We start from the raw sequence: 16,486 nt of genomic DNA, 5'->3' as shown, positions 1-16,486 counted from the left end.
GAAGTTGCAGTGCGCATAGCCGCAGTTAAAGATGAGGAGAAGAGCTCATCTGATTGGTAAAGATCTGAATTGGCTGTGTTAATCCCACTCCACGCCGTCTTTCCTCCTTGCGTCCCACTCCTCGCCGTCTTTCCTCCTTGTGTCCCACTCCTCGCCGTCTTTCCTCCTTGCGTCCCACTCCTCGCCGTCTTTCCTCCTTGTGTCCCACTCCACGCCGTCTTTCCTCCTTGCGTCCCACTCCTCGCCGTCTTTCCTCCTTGTGTCCCACTCACGCCTTCTCTCTTGCTGATTTCCCACTCACTCCTTATCTCCTCCTCTTGTCCCACTCCATGCCTTCTCTCCTCCCACTTGCTGTGCACAGAATTGTCAAGATGCGCCTGGACACGCCCCCCCATTGGCGCGGCGTTCTTCTCTGCGCTGCACCTAGGCCGCGCCTGCGCCTGGTCTACGAAATTAGAGGCCACGGTCTGTAACAAAAAAGCAAGAAAATAGGTTGTGAATGAGATTAACAAATATAGGCTAAAACAGAAAGATGTTATGTAATAACATATAAGAGTATATAGTAGGCCTATAGTGAATAGTATAGAAAAAAGGGAAAAAAATAAGCTTTTTTTGTTCTTTGAACAAACAACATCCAGAATTCAGTGTACAGTGTCCTGAATTTTAGTGTTCAGTTTTTAACTAAATGAAGCTGGAAACAGAAACTGTGAGCTGGTTGAAAGAAATCTCTTTTTAAAAAGAAACAAATCTCAGTCTCCTTGGTCTCCAGCTCCACCTTCAGAGTTTCCACTTCCTGCTCAGCTCCCGCCTGCATCTTCTTCTGACTTTTCTGTGTCTTGTGGTTGGTAGCATGTGGTTCCTCCTCGTTTGTAAAGACTTCTATTTTGTAGGATGTTCAACCTTGTCGGTCATGTTTAAATTTCTTTTTTTTTTTCATTTTACCCTTTTCTCATTCTCAGTTTCCACTGTCTCCTCTGTCATGAGCTTCTCTGTCACTCTTTCTCCTCCTGAAAACAAAACATTTTAAAGAAATACATTCACTTTTCTTAATAAGACTTTAACAATCAAACATGTGAGAATTTAATCAAATTGGATTTAATTGACACAGTGTCACAGTGAACTTCTCTGTTCCCACCACTAACTCAGTCTTTCCATTGAAGCCATTCACATTGAACCTGTGAGAAAACTTGACATTGACAAACCACTGTAGCTCAATTGTGACTTACTGGTGTTTTGTCTCTTCAAGATAAAAAAGACAAGTGAGATAATGATCATGATGGAAACAGCCAATGTAACAGCCAAAGTAACAGCCAATCCAGTGATGACAGGAGAAGAACAGGACTGGACCTTAAAGAAATCATCTGGAATGAGACAGCACACAATCAGATCAGATGGTGTTTGTGTAGAACTAGACCTCAGCTGTTTGAAACTAAGGCCCCGTCCACACTAACCCGGGTATTTTTGAAACCGTGTGTTTCTCTTCACGGTTTGGCCTTTCGTCCACACGTAACCGCAGTTGTGGGCTCCTGAAACCGGAGTTTTTTGTAACCGGAGTCCAGGGTGAACTTTTTCGAAAACTCCGGTTTCAGCTTCACGTGTGGACAGGAAAACCGCACATTTTTCATAAATCCCCGCCCCCCCTTAGTTACTGTTGCTAGCACGTCAAGTTCTCGACGCTGACCATGCGCTGACCACTCAGACGCTACTATGAATATCAATAATCACTAAACATGCGGACACTAATACAAAATCTCGTGGTCACCCTATGTAAACATAATGCTGATATGGCGAAAATAGGCTTTTATCAAATTGTAAATTGCGGTCACTTCCCCACTGTTTTGTTTCCTCTCGTCTTGTACATTTGTTTTCAATGAAGCCTTTCAGAATCAATCAGTGGATCAATGGATTATCATTACGATGTGTGTGTATTTGTGTATTTTCGTATCTGTCATAAACAAGAGATTACAGGCGGGGTGTGTTAGTAGCGCGGACTCGTCTCGCGGTGCCGGTCAGTTTGAGCTGTTTGAGCCTCCACTCTCTCTGTACAAGTTTCAGCTGCTTTCCTGTTAGGAGTGATATCGCCACCTACTGCTTTGGAATGCACATGACATTGTTTGAGACGGATTTGCGGTTTCATGTGGACGGAGTTATTTTTCATCACACAGTTGGTGTGGACGCAAATTTTTTTTTAACCGGGGTCCATAAAAGTTTGGTTTCAAAAATACCCGTGTTCGTGTGGACATGGCCTAACACAGTGTTTAAATGTAGAGTTTTGACCTGCAAAATGAATGTGAGTGTCTCTGGTCTGGTTGATGGTCTTCTGTTGGACTCTACAGGTGAAGCTGTTGCCATGTCTCTTCTCCACAGTCACTCTGCTGCTGACAGTATAGAGGACATCAGGACCTCTGACTGTCTCTGTAGGTCCAGCAGAGAGCAGCTTTCCCTCAGCGTCCAGCCACAGCAGCTCAGGCTCTGGATACCAGCCTTTAGACTCACACTGTAACACCACTCCCCCCTTGTCTTTGTCAGCCCCTGCTAAACTGATGACAGGTGAGGAGGCAGCACCTGAAGATGGACAACAGGAACATTTCAGAGATATAACCATCAAATGAATACCCATGAGGCTAATAATACATTTTCTGTTTACATCTTTAAAGCTGATTACCATTGATGACTTCAAACTTAACCAACAGTTGGTTCCTACCCTAACCCTCCTAACACTAACACCTAAAGCTGGGGACACACTACACGATTTTCACAGTTGTTGCCGATTTAGAAAAGACTTTGAGTTCACACCAACCGACTGCATGGCTTCAGCAGATTTTTATGACGACTCTGGGGATCACACACTAAATGACTGTGCCACATGAGGGATTCTACTCGACTCGATACGACTCGACTCAATTCGATACGACTTGACTTGACTCGACTCGATATGACGCGACTCGACTCGACTCAACTCGACTCAACTCAACACACACTTTTTAGATTTCCATTAGGTAAAAGTACCTGGAATCTGGTACTTGGCTCTACTTCTCTGGTACCACCTCTGCCCAGGTTTCAAAATGGGGAAAGTGGTACAAACGCAAGTGCAAACACGGCACACCATTGAACCTATGTCAGCCATTTTTAAACAGCCAGCCTTTTTCAGTCAGTTCAGTTGATTTCAGGAAATGGCAGCCTGAAAAAACATGCAATTGAGGAGTTCCAGACATTTATGTCATTGGTATGTGTGTCGCACAGAAGATGACATCGTGGAAGTTTTGTGTGGCGTCCCCATGACGATCAGCTGCTCTATAGGCCGTACTATCCATTAATGGAAAATGACTTCCAGAATAGTACCTGAAAGCTGAGTCTTGTCGAGTCGAGTGGAGCTGATGTAGCCGGGACGGGTCTGCAGGGTCCCGACTACGCTGTTCGTGTGTAGTACTCTGCGTTCATTCAATGACCGGGGGACACAGGGCTGGTTCTCACATTCAACTTGAGACACAATGTGAGTGCAATGGTCATCTCCTCTCCACATAACTCCTCTCCCAGTGAGGGACAGCGCAGACTCACTACTCACTACTACATTTCTCCACACAGTAAAGTAAACAAACATTTCTAACATGGCGGCCAAACACACACATACCTGCATGACGGTGACATGAGACACAATGGCCCTCATTTATGAAACTTGCGTACACCAAAAAAATGGGTGTACACCAAATTCACCGCAAGGATCGGCATTTATTAATCTGAGCGTGAGCGTACGGTACGCACAAATCTCACGCCAGCTCTGACCAGGTGTACGCACATTTGGAACCAGCGTAGAACATGCAGGAAGGAGTGCTGCTGTGTCAAAATGATTATTAAACCATAGTCTAATAACGCAGCGATGTGGACCACATGTTGTTGTTGTTTATATTGATAAAAAGTTAAAAAAGTAGCCAAAAAAAAAAAAAGAAACGCTACAACGAAGTCCGTGTTGAAAATTTAACTCGACTTTTATTTTGAGCAACTGAGATGAATTAAAAACCACGACGTGACAGATGCTCGTTAATCAGCTGTGTAAACAGAAACAGTCAATGACAGACAGACCTGTTATTGTAGATCACACACACAAACTTCCAACATCTCCTGCACCAGAGCATGACCGGACGGCTCCTCAGTCTCTCTCTCTACCGGACACCGGAGGGGATGGCGGGGGGAGGGGGGCTCCGCTACCTGTCCAGGTGCAGCTGATCTCCGCGGCGGAGTGTTTTTTTTTTTCCCCCAGTCACCGGGACCTGTCAGCGGGAGATCGAGCCGGTGTTTCACATCCCTCCATCAGCCGAACCATGCCAGCGGTGCTGATGGTTATAAAGTCATGTTCGCAGCAGTAATATGCCTATGATTTCTCCTCAGTCACTTGTGTTTAGTAAACTACAGGAGCATTTCATGAGGTCGCTGGGTTTCCTGACGTGGTCGGTGACACGTGCGTCTGCAGCCTCCATCCATCGGGATGACGCTTATCAATCACAAAATCTATCAATCTATTAATGTCCAGATATTTAATGTTGCCGCCCTCTCCCTGTTCAACGCGGTAACGCCAGTAAAGTCCCTCTTCTTGGCCGTCTTCCGTGTCTCCATGTCGTAAAAGGGGCAGGGCGACGCCTCTAAAGCAGGAATATATCGGGGCGTGACATTTAAATTACGCTCGTTTTCAGCCGCCGGATTTATCACCACCACGCCGGTTCTACGCCGAAATCAGCAGCGTACACACTTTTAGTAAATCACACGTGACACTTGGCTTACACTGATATTTACACCAGAATCTACACCAGATCCTGCGCAAGTTTGATAAATGAGGGCCAGTGTGAGTGCAATGGTCATCTCCTCTCCACATAACTCCTAACACACACAAAAAAATAAAATACATGAGCATGTAGGCTACAACATGGAGGACCGACCCACACACACACACGCACGCACTCGCTCACTCACGCACACATATACAGGGAAAAGTCTCAGCAAAACAAACTCTCCTTCTATCGCTCAAAATGGCTCTTAAAACACGCCACTACACAAAGACCTCCATAAACACATCTCGAAACATTTGTACACCAATATTCTTCCGTTAATTTTGCATTTAAACTCAAGAAATATGATTTGTTGATCCCAGAGCAAAACAACATACCTCTCCCAGTGAGGGACAGCGCAGACTGAGGAGAAAGGAAGCTACGCACCGTCATGTCCTCAAACTTTCAAAATAAAAGCTCAGATTTGTAAAAATAAAAGAAAAACAAAAATAAATCCACAAGAACTTGAATTATATTACTGATAATCCATATTTAAAGTGAAAATAAACTGAAACACATCATGTGATGGATTTTGGTGAAATTAATAATAATAAAATAAAATAAAAAATACCAAAATATGTTGTTTCCTTTTTCTATGTGTTACATTCACCCCTCCTTAATTTCTCCAAAATCCTGAACATATGGAGAGTACTGTATTCAATAATCGAGAATGATTAAAGGGATACAATGTTCAAAATTCACTCAAACCAAGATGTCCCCTGGAATCTAAGTCCTTAAACCAGCATATAAAGCTACTTATATAATAAGTTCAGAGAGAACATAAGTTGATCAGGCTACTGCCTCTCCTAGTTAATATGATGCCTTGTACATCACATAAAATCTTGGTACACAATCCCACATATGAGAACATTCCCCACATCAAATCAAATAAATACATTTACTGGAAAATACCACGAAAAAACACAGGCTACTGCCTCTATTGTTCCACCTTAAAACAAAGTCATCAAAGACTGGGACTTTCTTCTGAACCCATGTATACCCCTTGGTAGTGGTTTCTGCACCATGTTCTCTATCAGTCTATTAACTGCTTTAACGACCCTGCCTGTACGTGTTCTGACCACATGTCTCTCGGGCCCTGAATCTTGTGTAGGTGCCTGACTATCATTCACTGTTGTGGGCATGATGTCACAAGGTCTTGTGTCACTTATGTCAAGAAGACTGGTTAAAGGGTCATTCTGCTCATTGGTTAAAGGGGACTTGGGAATCACACTGGAACCAGGTGAATCTCTTGGAGGTGAGACTTCCTCTCTTTGTCCTATGCTTCCACTGCCTGCAGGGTCAGCTTCAGAACTTCCAAGTGACATCCGATCAGAGTCTCTGATTGGGGAACACGTTGTCTTATCCTCCTCTTCTGACTCTCTGTCCTCTCCCGATGACTCACTGTCAGCATCAGATGACATGCACACCCATGAGCAAGTCCGGTCCTCTGGATTTTCCTCCGCCACATCACTCAAGGTATCAAGTGGCTGAGGCCGAAACTCACTGATCTCGTCTGAGGTGCCTGGCTCTGGTTCTGCACTGGTTTGTTCAGGGATTGGTAAAAAGCTCACATCCAAAATCAGATTCCGATGTACCACCTTGGTCTTCCCACTCTCATCCTGAACTTTGTAGATGTGGGTTTGGGGATTACGATCTATAACTGAATAGATTGTGGGTTCCCACTTGTCTGCCAACTTCCTTTTTCCTCGCTCTGCTTTGTTGGCGAGCAGAACTCTGTCCCCAACATTCAGACACGTGCCTCGAATCTTTTTGTTGTAGCCATCGGCTTGATGTTGCTGTTCTTTCCTTGTATGTTGTTGAGCGATATTAGCAGCTTCATGAAGGCTTGTCATCAGTTTGCTGGCGTAGGTGTTGTAGTCAACCACACTGGTATCCTTCAAGACCTGCTTGAAAACCATGTCCACCGGGAGTCTAGGGACTCGACCGAACATCAAGTAGAATGGGGCGTATCCAGTTGTTTCATGCACGGTGGCATTGTAGGCAAAAGTCAATGTTTGTATCTGTTGTGCCCAGTGTTGTTTAGCTGCCAGGGGTAAGGAGCGTAACATACTGCCAAGCGTCCTATTGAATCTTTCAGTCTGCCCGTTTCCCATTGGATGGTATGCGGTCGTGTGTGACTTTGCTACCCCTGTGAGACTGAGGAGTTCTGAGATGAGTTTGCTTTCGAAATTGGCTCCCTGATCTGAATGTATCCGCTCTGGAAAACCATATATGCAAAATACATTGTCCCACAGCTTCTTCGCAACCTGTTTCGCCGTCTGGTTTACACAGGGGAAAGCATGAGCCAGCTTTGTAAAGTGGTCCGTTATGACCAAGACATCCACTGACCTCTGTTTGTTATCTTCAGCACTCCAAAAATCGATACACACCAACTCCATGGGTGCAGTGGTGCAGATGCTCTCCAGGGGAGCCCGGGCAGCTGGTTCAGGGCTTTTTGCTAGGATACATCGTTGGCAGCATTTCACATAGTCTTTAATGTCTCTTTCCATCTGCGGCCAGAAAAACCGCTGCCTGGCAAGGTGCAGGGTCCTGGCCTGTCCCTGATGTCCTGCGAGGTCATGCACACCAGAGAGGGCCTTGACTTTCAGGGCAGCTGGTAAGACAAACTGGTACCTTGTATGTCTAGTAGAGGGCTCTTTAAATGCTCTATAGAGAACTCCATCTTGAACTTTCAGACGATGCCACTGCTTACAGAGAGCTCGTGCTCTAGAGGCTAATCTGTTTCTCTCCCTCCTAGATGGCAGATTTCCCCGTTCCACCAATAGCAGGACGTCCTGGATGTCTGAGTCTGACTCCTGACTACGCCGAAGCTCCTCGAGAGACAGGGCTGGGAGTGTGTCTCGTTGTGAGGGCGCCATCTGAGGAAGAAACTTGAGAAACTGTACTGCTCGAGACTCCGCAGCCACTTCCCACTCAGTGTGAGCTTCACAGATGGACTTAACATCAGAAGAGCCCTGACCTCCAGCTCGATTACAACCAGGAATACGTGTGGTCACAGAGCCTGACTCATTTATCTGAAGACATTGAACCTTGCACCGAAAAACATCCTGTACTCCTTCCTCCTTTGTCCCCTCAGCCTCTGCCAAAAGATCCTTGTACGGCTCACTTATCAGCCTTTGACTCACTGACCTAGTGAAGGGGTCCCTACTCAAGGCGTCCGCCACGATGTTTTTTGTTCCAGGGATGTGTTTGATGTCAAATGTGTATGGAGATAGTTTCGCAACCCATCGCTGTTCGCATGCGTCGAGTTTCGGCTTGGTCATTATGTAAGTCAATGGATTATTATCAGTCCATACTGTAAAAGACTGACCCTTTAACCAATGACTAAATTTTTCGCAAACACTCCACTTGAGCGCTAAAAACTCCAAACGATGAGCAGGATACCTCTTTTGTGAGCCAGTGAGAGTCTTGCTTGCAAAGGCGATTGGACGAGCCTTGGCTTCACCCTCTGAGAGCTGAGACAAAACTGCCCCGAGGCCGTCGAGAGAAGCGTCAATGGACAGGATCAGCGGTTTGGAGAAGTCCGGGTGAGTGAGGACCGCGCAGTTCAACAGCTTCTCCTTGAGGCTGAGGAAGGAAGAATCACAGTCAGCAGTCCAGTCTGTAGGTTTGAGTTTTCTGAAAACCCCTGGCTTCTGATTGGATTTTCCAACCCTCCCTCTCCGCTTTTGACCTGCTGTGAGGGCGAACAAAGGTTTTGCGATTGAGGAGCAGTTCGGTATAAAGTGTTGATAGTAAAATATCATACCAAGGAATGACTTTACTCTCCGAACTGAAGGCGTGCAGCCATCATCTTCCATCAAGTCTTTCTTTGTCATTTTGACAATCACTTCCACTTTTCCTGGGTCAACAGCAACCCCATCACCATCAATAATGTGACCGAGGAATTTCACAGACTGTCGCAGCAGGTGACACTTTTTTGGGCTTAACTTCAGATTATGTTCCCTTAGCCTCTGAAAAACAACCTCCAACCTATTGAGGGCTTCCTGTTCTGATGGGGCAAAGACCAGGAGGTCATCTAAATAGCATAGCAGGCTGCTAAAGTTAAGGTCACCAAAAATGCTAAGCATCATTCTCATAAAGGATGCGGGACTATTACAAAGGCCCTGTGGCATTCTGTTATATTCATGTAAGCCCAGTGGTGTTGTGAAGGCGGTATATTTTTTGTCTTCTTCATACATGGGCAGGTTATAAAACCCTGATGTTAAATCCATGGTACTAAAAACAGAGTTCCCACCGAGGGCAGCCAAACAGTCCGCCTGATGAGGCAGAGGGTGAGCGTCTTTAATGGTCCTCGCATTCAGCCATCGGAAGTCTGTGCATATCCTGAGGTCACCATTCTTTTTCCAAAGCATCACGAGGGGGGAAGCGAATTCACTCACTGACTTTCGAATGATCCCCTGCTCCTCCATCTCGGTGAGCACCTGATGATGATCTCATCTTTCTGACCAGCAACCACCAGGACTGGAACCATGCACTTTACACCATACAATCCCAGCTCCATCTCATACATGCACTTGGGGCTCACCTGTACTCCTCCACAGCCGACCAGGCTGCGTCTGTTCTTTTTGTTGTGTCAGAATTTTCTCTGATAAGAGTCTCTGTTCTGCTGCCTCATTTATTGTGCAGGCCATGGACCCAGAGTCGAGTAGTCCTTGCAGCTGAGCAGAACCATTGACTGTCACTGGAGCATGAAATAATTCACCAAATGGTTCAACGCTATGGATGTTTTGGATAACTACTGTACAATCTTCTGACATTGCTTTGCACACATTAGCATACACCTCTTTTAAATCTTCTCCAGCTTTGAGGGTTGTCTCTTTAACGCCCACACGCCCCCTCTTCAAATGTGAGCCATCTAGTTTAAAGGTGCTGCACCTTGTTCTTCTCTAGACTGAGACTGGATGGGATGGGGCGGGGCATTATGTCTCGACCTGCGTTGTCGACAGTCTCTCCTCCAGTGACCTGGTCGGAAACAGCTCATGCACAGGTTCTCCTGCCTGCAGTGCATCGTGGTGGAGTGGTCAGTGGCCTGGCACACTTTACATTTACTCCTTTGGAAAACGTTTGCTTGCTCTCTGTTTGGTGCTGCAGCTACTACTGCCTGGGCTTTCTGCTCCAAAACACGATCTAGCAGGCTGATGAGTGAGTGGATGCAAGCATTCTCAACCGGAGGAGTGGATGATGGCCCTGTCATGTTCTGTTCACAGGTAAGCTCCCTCACATTGTCAGTAGCTACATCTTCCAGCGTTGAAACCTGAACATGAGCACCAACCTGCCGGTGTTGTGGCGGGCGGCCTGTTTTACCTTGATTTTTTGTCTTGGCCTCTCTCTGATGTTCGATGAGGTGCTCCTGTACCTCATGCGATGTCCACTTCTCTGCTGTTCTACATTTCAGGACACTGGAGAGTGCAGGGTCAGGACAATGTTTCACAAACATCATTGTAACTTCGTGAGCAGGGGTCTCAATGTACCTTCCTTGCCTCTTTAAACACTCATCAGCCACATCCACTGCTTTATTCAGGCGGATCCAATAGTCCATTGGATTCTCTCCAGCCAGAGGTAAGGTGTTGTAAAAATCTGCTAAGGGCATCGAAGAATATGTTACCTCACTGAAATGTTGTTTAAGAATGTCAAAAACAAGCTTGGGGTCCTCAGCAGGCTTTAAGGATGGGATGCTGCGCAGAGTGACCTTGACAATATCCCTAGCTTTTCCCATCAGTCTTGACATTATTTCCTGGGAATGTTCCTGGGGCGGAATACCCCTTTTCTTCAGGTAAACATCCATTACTTCTTCCCATTCATGTATTGTGTGTTTGTCGGTTCCATCACCTCTGAAGTGTGGAGGCTCTTTAACATCTGCCTGCATCACAAACTTCACCCCTGTCATGTTTAACTCAGAATGACCCTCTCCTATGTTTGCACTAGGTGTGGGGATACTTTTGTCATTGTGACTGTCTGTAGTCTTTTGTATCTGGTTTGCAATGCTCTCACCAATTTCGTGAGCTAACTGAGTTATGAGGCTCCCAATGTCTGGAGAACTAATGCCTTCATCAGACCTGTGATGCATGGGGGAAAATGTACTAGTATGCATATGAGTGGAGGATGATGTACGGGGGCGTACTGCACTAGCCCCTTTCCCTATGCCTGAAGAACTAGTGGCTGGGTTGAGCACATGTTTTGGAGTAATGCTATCATGATACACTCGAGTGGAAGATAAAGCTGGGTGACCTACTGTACCCTTAGCTGGAGTTGAATCTCCCAGAAACATGCCCCTCCCAAAACTCATTGCAACAGCACCCTCATCAAAGCTAAGTACCTTCTTTATATTCCCACCATCAGCCATATTAGCCAAATGTATTCAACTTTCATTCACTCATTCACTGATATCAAAAACAGGTAAGTAACACTTAGCATGTACACAAACAAAACAAACAAAAAAAATTCACAAAGTCAAGTTATGGAGATGAAAATATCATTAACCCTCAGTATCTCAAAAGAGGAAAAAAAAAAATTCCCCACTTTTTTTTCTTTCTATTTTTTTTTTTTTTTTTAAGTATCAAAACCCCTGGAATGTCCCTTTACTTGTTACAACAACCACCGGTGATCACTCTGGCGATGATCCGTGGAGAAGATATCCGGGTCACGGCACCAATGTAGCCGGGACGGGTCTGCAGGGTCCCGACTACGCTGTTCGTGTGTAGTACTCTGCGTTCATTCAATGACCGGGGGACACGGGGCTGGTTCTCACATTCAACTTTATTCCTGCATGACGGTGACATGAGACACAATGTGAGTGCAATGGTCATCTCCTCTCCACATAACTCCTCTCCCAGTGAGGGACAGCGCAGACTCACTACTCACTACTACATTTCTCCACACAGTAAAGTAAACAAACATTTCTAACATGGCGGCCAAACACACACATACCTGCATGACGGTGACATGAGACACAATGTGAGTGCAATGGTCATCTCCTCTCCACATAACTCCTAACACACACAAAAAAATAAAATACATGAGCATGTAGGCTACAACATGGAGGACCGACCCACACACACACACGCACGCACTCGCTCACTCACGCACACATATACAGGGAAAAGTCTCAGCAAAACAAACTCTCCTTCTATCGCTCAAAATGGCTCTTAAAACACGCCACTACACAAAGACCTCCATAAACACATCTCGAAACATTTGTACACCAATATTCTTCCGTTAATTTTGCATTTAAACTCAAGAAATATGATTTGTTGATCCCAGAGCAAAACAACATACCTCTCCCAGTGAGGGACAGCGCAGACTGAGGAGAAAGGAAGCTACGCACCGTCATGTCCTCAAACTTTCAAAATAAAAGCTCAGATTTGTAAAAATAAAAGAAAAACAAAAATAAATCCACAAGAACTTGAATTATATTACTGATAATCCATATTTAAAGTGAAAATAAACTGAAACACATCATGTGATGGATTTTGGTGAAATTAATAATAATAAAATAAAATAAAAAATACCAAAATATGTTGTTTCCTTTTTCTATGTGTTACACTGACATAAGATTGCTTTGTGTGTGAACAGAAAGGGCTCTATTTTCCTGGCGCAACTCAGGGGGGTGCAGCAAAGCGAACCCTGGCGCAGTGGTATTTTCCTCCAGTGCAACAAGGTGCGCAGCGGATTTGGTAAATTGGCAGACTGCTGTGCGCCAAGATGGGTGTGGTCGCGCAGCAGGGGGAGGTGTCGACAGATTCACCTTGGCGCAGTGACAATTTGTTGCCAATAGACCGCGCCGAGAGTGCGCCGAAAGCTCGCCAGCTCCAACCTGGTCTAATCTCAGCGCAAGGCGAAGCGCAGCCAGCGGACTGGTATTTTGACTGCCCAGCGCGCAGTGCGCACACATCACCAAGACCCCACAGGCAGGTTTCCACTGTTCCAGGCACATTTAAATGCAATTAATAATCACAATAACCCCTATTTATTGTAACTATCTGAATCAGCACATACACGTATATCTATATAGATTGTCCCGTCACACTGATGACAGATCAAAGGCTGTCGGCATGCGTAATGGAAACTCAGCCTGACTGAATTAACACAGATGAAACCAGGGAGGGACTGAACAAAAAAAGCAGCCGTGGATGTCCCAAGAGCAGGACAGTGAGGGTTGTGATGATCCGCTATATTTATTTATTTACTTATTGATTTATTAGCGATCGAGCGGCCGCATCGTCACGCGACCATAACAAATAAAACTGAAAACAAATAAACTATCATCTCTCTCAGCAAACCACCATCAGCCTCGGCATCGTAGTGAGCAGATATTAATTTTGCATTTAAACTCAAGAAATATGATTTGTTGATCCCAGAGCAAAACAACATACCTCTCCCAGTGAGGGACAGCGCAGACTGAGGAGAAAGGAAGCTACGCACCGTCATGTCCTCAAACTTTCAAAATAAAAGCTCAGATTTGTAAAAATAAAAGAAAAACAAAAATAAATCCACAAGAACTTGAATTATATTACTGATAATCCATATTTAAAGTGAAAATAAACTGAAACACATCATGTGATGGATTTTGGTGAAATTAATAATAATAAAATAAAATAAAAAATACCAAAATATGTTGTTTCCTTTTTCTATGTGTTACACTGACATAAGATTGCTTTGTGTGTGAACAGAAAGGGCTCTATTTTCCTGGCGCAACTCAGGGGGGTGCAGCAAAGCGAACCCTGGCGCAGTGGTATTTTCCTCCAGTGCAACAAGGTGCGCAGCGGATTTGGTAAATTGGCAGACTGCTGTGCGCCAAGATGGGTGTGGTCGCGCAGCAGGGGGAGGTGTCGACAGATTCACCTTGGCGCAGTGACAATTTGTTGCCAATAGACCGCGCCGAGAGTGCGCCGAAAGCTCGCCAGCTCCAACCTGGTCTAATCTCAGCGCAAGGCGAAGCGCAGCCAGCGGACTGGTATTTTGACTGCCCAGCGCGCAGTGCGCACACATCACCAAGACCCCACAGGCAGGTTTCCACTGTTCCAGGCACATTTAAATGCAATTAATAATCACAATAACCCCTATTTATTGTAACTATCTGAATCAGCACATACACGTATATCTATATAGATTGTCCCGTCACACTGATGACAGATCAAAGGCTGTCGGCATGCGTAATGGAAACTCAGCCTGACTGAATTAACACAGATGAAACCAGGGAGGGACTGGACAAAAAAGCAGCCGTGGATGTCCCAAGAGCAGGACAGTGAGGGTTGTGATGATCCGCTATATTTATTTATTTACTTATTGATTTATTAGCGATCGAGCGGCCGCATCGTCACGCGACCATAACAAATAAAACTGAAAACAAATAAACTATCATCTCTCTCAGCAAACCACCATCAGCCTCGGCATCGTAGTGAGCAGATATTCACATCTCCCCTCTCAGGTAAATTCTAAAGAAAAAAGAAAAAGAGAGACGCTCCGTGATGCCTCCTTTACGCACAGCTGTTTGTTTATGTTGTGATCTGTGCACACGGGTTTAAATATAGGTTACTAAATATGAGTGTCTTTATTAATGGAAAAGGTGTGTGTTTTTTTTTTTTTTTACTGGGCAACAGCTCTCAATCTGTCAGAGTAAACCTGGATAACATCATAACCTCCTCCCAGACTACTTTTGCATCATCAGCCCGTGAGGTCTGTTCGCGCGACCATATATTCGGACACTGCGAGCTTGGACCGGACCACAACATCAGTTTCCTCCCGTCTAACTTGCTGTGAGAGATGATAGTTTATTTGTTTTCAGTTTTATTTGTTATGATCACGTGACGATGTGGCCGCTCGCCCACTAATAAATCAATAAGTAAATAAATAAATATAGCGGTTTCATCTGTGCTAATTCAGTCAGGCTGAGTTTCCATTACGCATGCCGAGAGCCTTTGATCTGTCATCAGTGTGACGGGACAATCGATATAGATATACGTGTATGTGCTGATTCAGATAGTTACAATAAATAGGGGTTATTGTGATTATTAATTGCATTTAAATGTGCCTGGAACTGTGGAAACCTGCCTGTGAGGTCTTAGTGACGTGTGCGCACTGCGAGCTGGGCAGTCAATTGCCTCCCTCTTCCACGGTGAAATCAAACTTGCACCTCGCGCGCGCGGATTTAAAGGCGAGGAGAGGAGCTCATTTGATTGGTGAAGATCTGACTCGGCTGTGTCAAACCCACTCCACGCCTTCTCTCCTCCCTCTATGCCACTTGCGCCAGTGGGAGGGAAGGAGGTGGGATTGCGCTTCGCCGTGCATTTAAGGAAAATTGCAAACTGCTCCTGGACACGCCTCGTTGGCGAAGCGAAGGCGAAGCGCAGGGCAGATCCGCCACGCCTGCACCTAGTCTAGGAAAATTGAGCCCATAGTGTTGTGGTACTCAAGACTGTCTCAAGCCCGACTTGCCCTTGTCGAGACCCCAAGGTCTTGGTCTTCCAGACTTGGCTGCTTGATGGCATGATTTCAAGAATGTAGTTTTGGCTGCATTTTCCTCTAAAACAACTCTGTCTCTAATGTTATATGATTAACTCATAGCGTGGTGAATGTGCAGGTCACAACTTGTCCACCAGAGCGTTGTGGAGTTGTTGGATTGTGTATTTGATGAGTTTGATGAGGGACAAGCGACCTGTAACGTTCACCTCCATTGTGTTCACTGAGCAGCTCTGCCCCGGTAGGAATTAAAGGTTAAACCTACTGCTATGACTATAGGGATTATGGTGATATGAGAATCTGACTAAATGTTGAACTAACCCTTTAAGTAAGGACCAAAGAGACCAGACGATACCAAACTGCTCACACAGTATTTCACTACTTACCAACAAGAAGCTCAACGAAGGATTCAGTTCTCTTGTTTGTGATGAAACATCTGTATCTCCCTTCATCACCAGGTTTCACTCTGGACAGTTTCAGTGAAATGTTTCCGTGCTTCAGTTCATCAGTGAACAGTGATGTTCGTCCTGAGTACGATGGATGTTTCATGTCTGCGAGCTCCCGACCGCCACGTCGCACATGGATGAATCTTGGCTGCAGGTCAGACCTCGACCACTCCACTGTGTTGGCAGTAACATCCTCAGCAGGTTCAAGGTGACACGGCAAAATGATGTCACCACCAACTATTGCCACTATTGGCTGAGACTGACCTGAAAAGAGAAAAGATATTCTATAATTAGTGTATTTTTTCTGGACTATCAGGACAGACATGAACATCTTCTCTTTATATTTACAGGAAACAGTTCATTTAACTTAGTATTGAAGTTACCTCCAACATGGGGCAGCAGGAGAAGATGGACGACCAGGACACTGATGGTTGTGAGTGGAGACTGAATGGAGAGTCCAGCCATCTGATGAAACATTATGTAGTTCACTGTGAAATTTGTGTTTATGATAAATTATTAAATTATAATCCAGTCAAAAATAAACTCCTGAGCAAACTTCAAAATAAAAGATTCTTGTTTTTAGTACCACCATTCCTCCAGATACTCACATGAGGACCTCTACTGGTTTTAATTGAAGCTACAGCAAATAAAAAAGTTACCATTTCCCCCTGTGTTTTATTGTCACATATTTCAGAATATTTGTTCCTTTAAATTTTAACTAAATTCAATCAACATTTC

General features: G+C 45.0%; 1 protein-coding gene across 1 annotated transcript; it reads right to left on the bottom strand.

The window, feature by feature from the left end:
• Window positions 1-78: 78 nt before the first annotated feature.
• On the bottom strand, window positions 79-16,213 carry LOC146968467 (butyrophilin subfamily 3 member A2-like). The gene is made up of 6 exons (XM_085759235.1): window positions 16,132-16,213; window positions 15,689-16,012; window positions 2,278-2,565; window positions 943-1,007; window positions 349-467; window positions 79-253 (listed from the first exon to the last, which is right to left on the bottom strand). Exons 1-6 carry the CDS (start codon window positions 16,211-16,213, stop codon window positions 79-81), a joined length of 1,053 nt encoding a protein of 350 aa, XP_085615361.1.
• Window positions 16,214-16,486: the final 273 nt, after the last annotated feature.

The sequence above is a fragment of the Trachurus japonicus genome, chromosome 18, assembly GCF_045865225.1.
Source record: "Trachurus japonicus isolate A0001 chromosome 18, Traja_1.0".
Lineage (NCBI taxonomy): Eukaryota > Metazoa > Chordata > Actinopteri > Carangiformes > Carangidae > Trachurus > Trachurus japonicus.
The sequence above is the reverse complement of the archived record's forward strand: the minus strand, read 5'-3'. Positions and strand labels throughout refer to the sequence as shown.

What these genes read in the sequence shown, in the direction of transcription:
- LOC146968467 (XM_085759235.1), bottom strand. Translation starts at nt 16,213, where the DNA reads ATGGCTGGACTCTCCATTCAGTCTCCACTCACAACCATCAGTGTCCTG. An exon ending in CTTCGTTGAGCTTCTTGTTG is followed by an intron (nt 2,566 to 15,688) that starts GTAAGTAGTGAA and finishes GTCCATCTTCAG; the next exon opens with GTGCTGCCTCCTCACCTGTC. An exon ending in GACAATTCTGTGCACAGCAA is followed by an intron (nt 254 to 348) that starts GTGGGAGGAGAG and finishes GGACACAAGGAG; the next exon opens with GAAAGACGGCGAGGAGTGGG.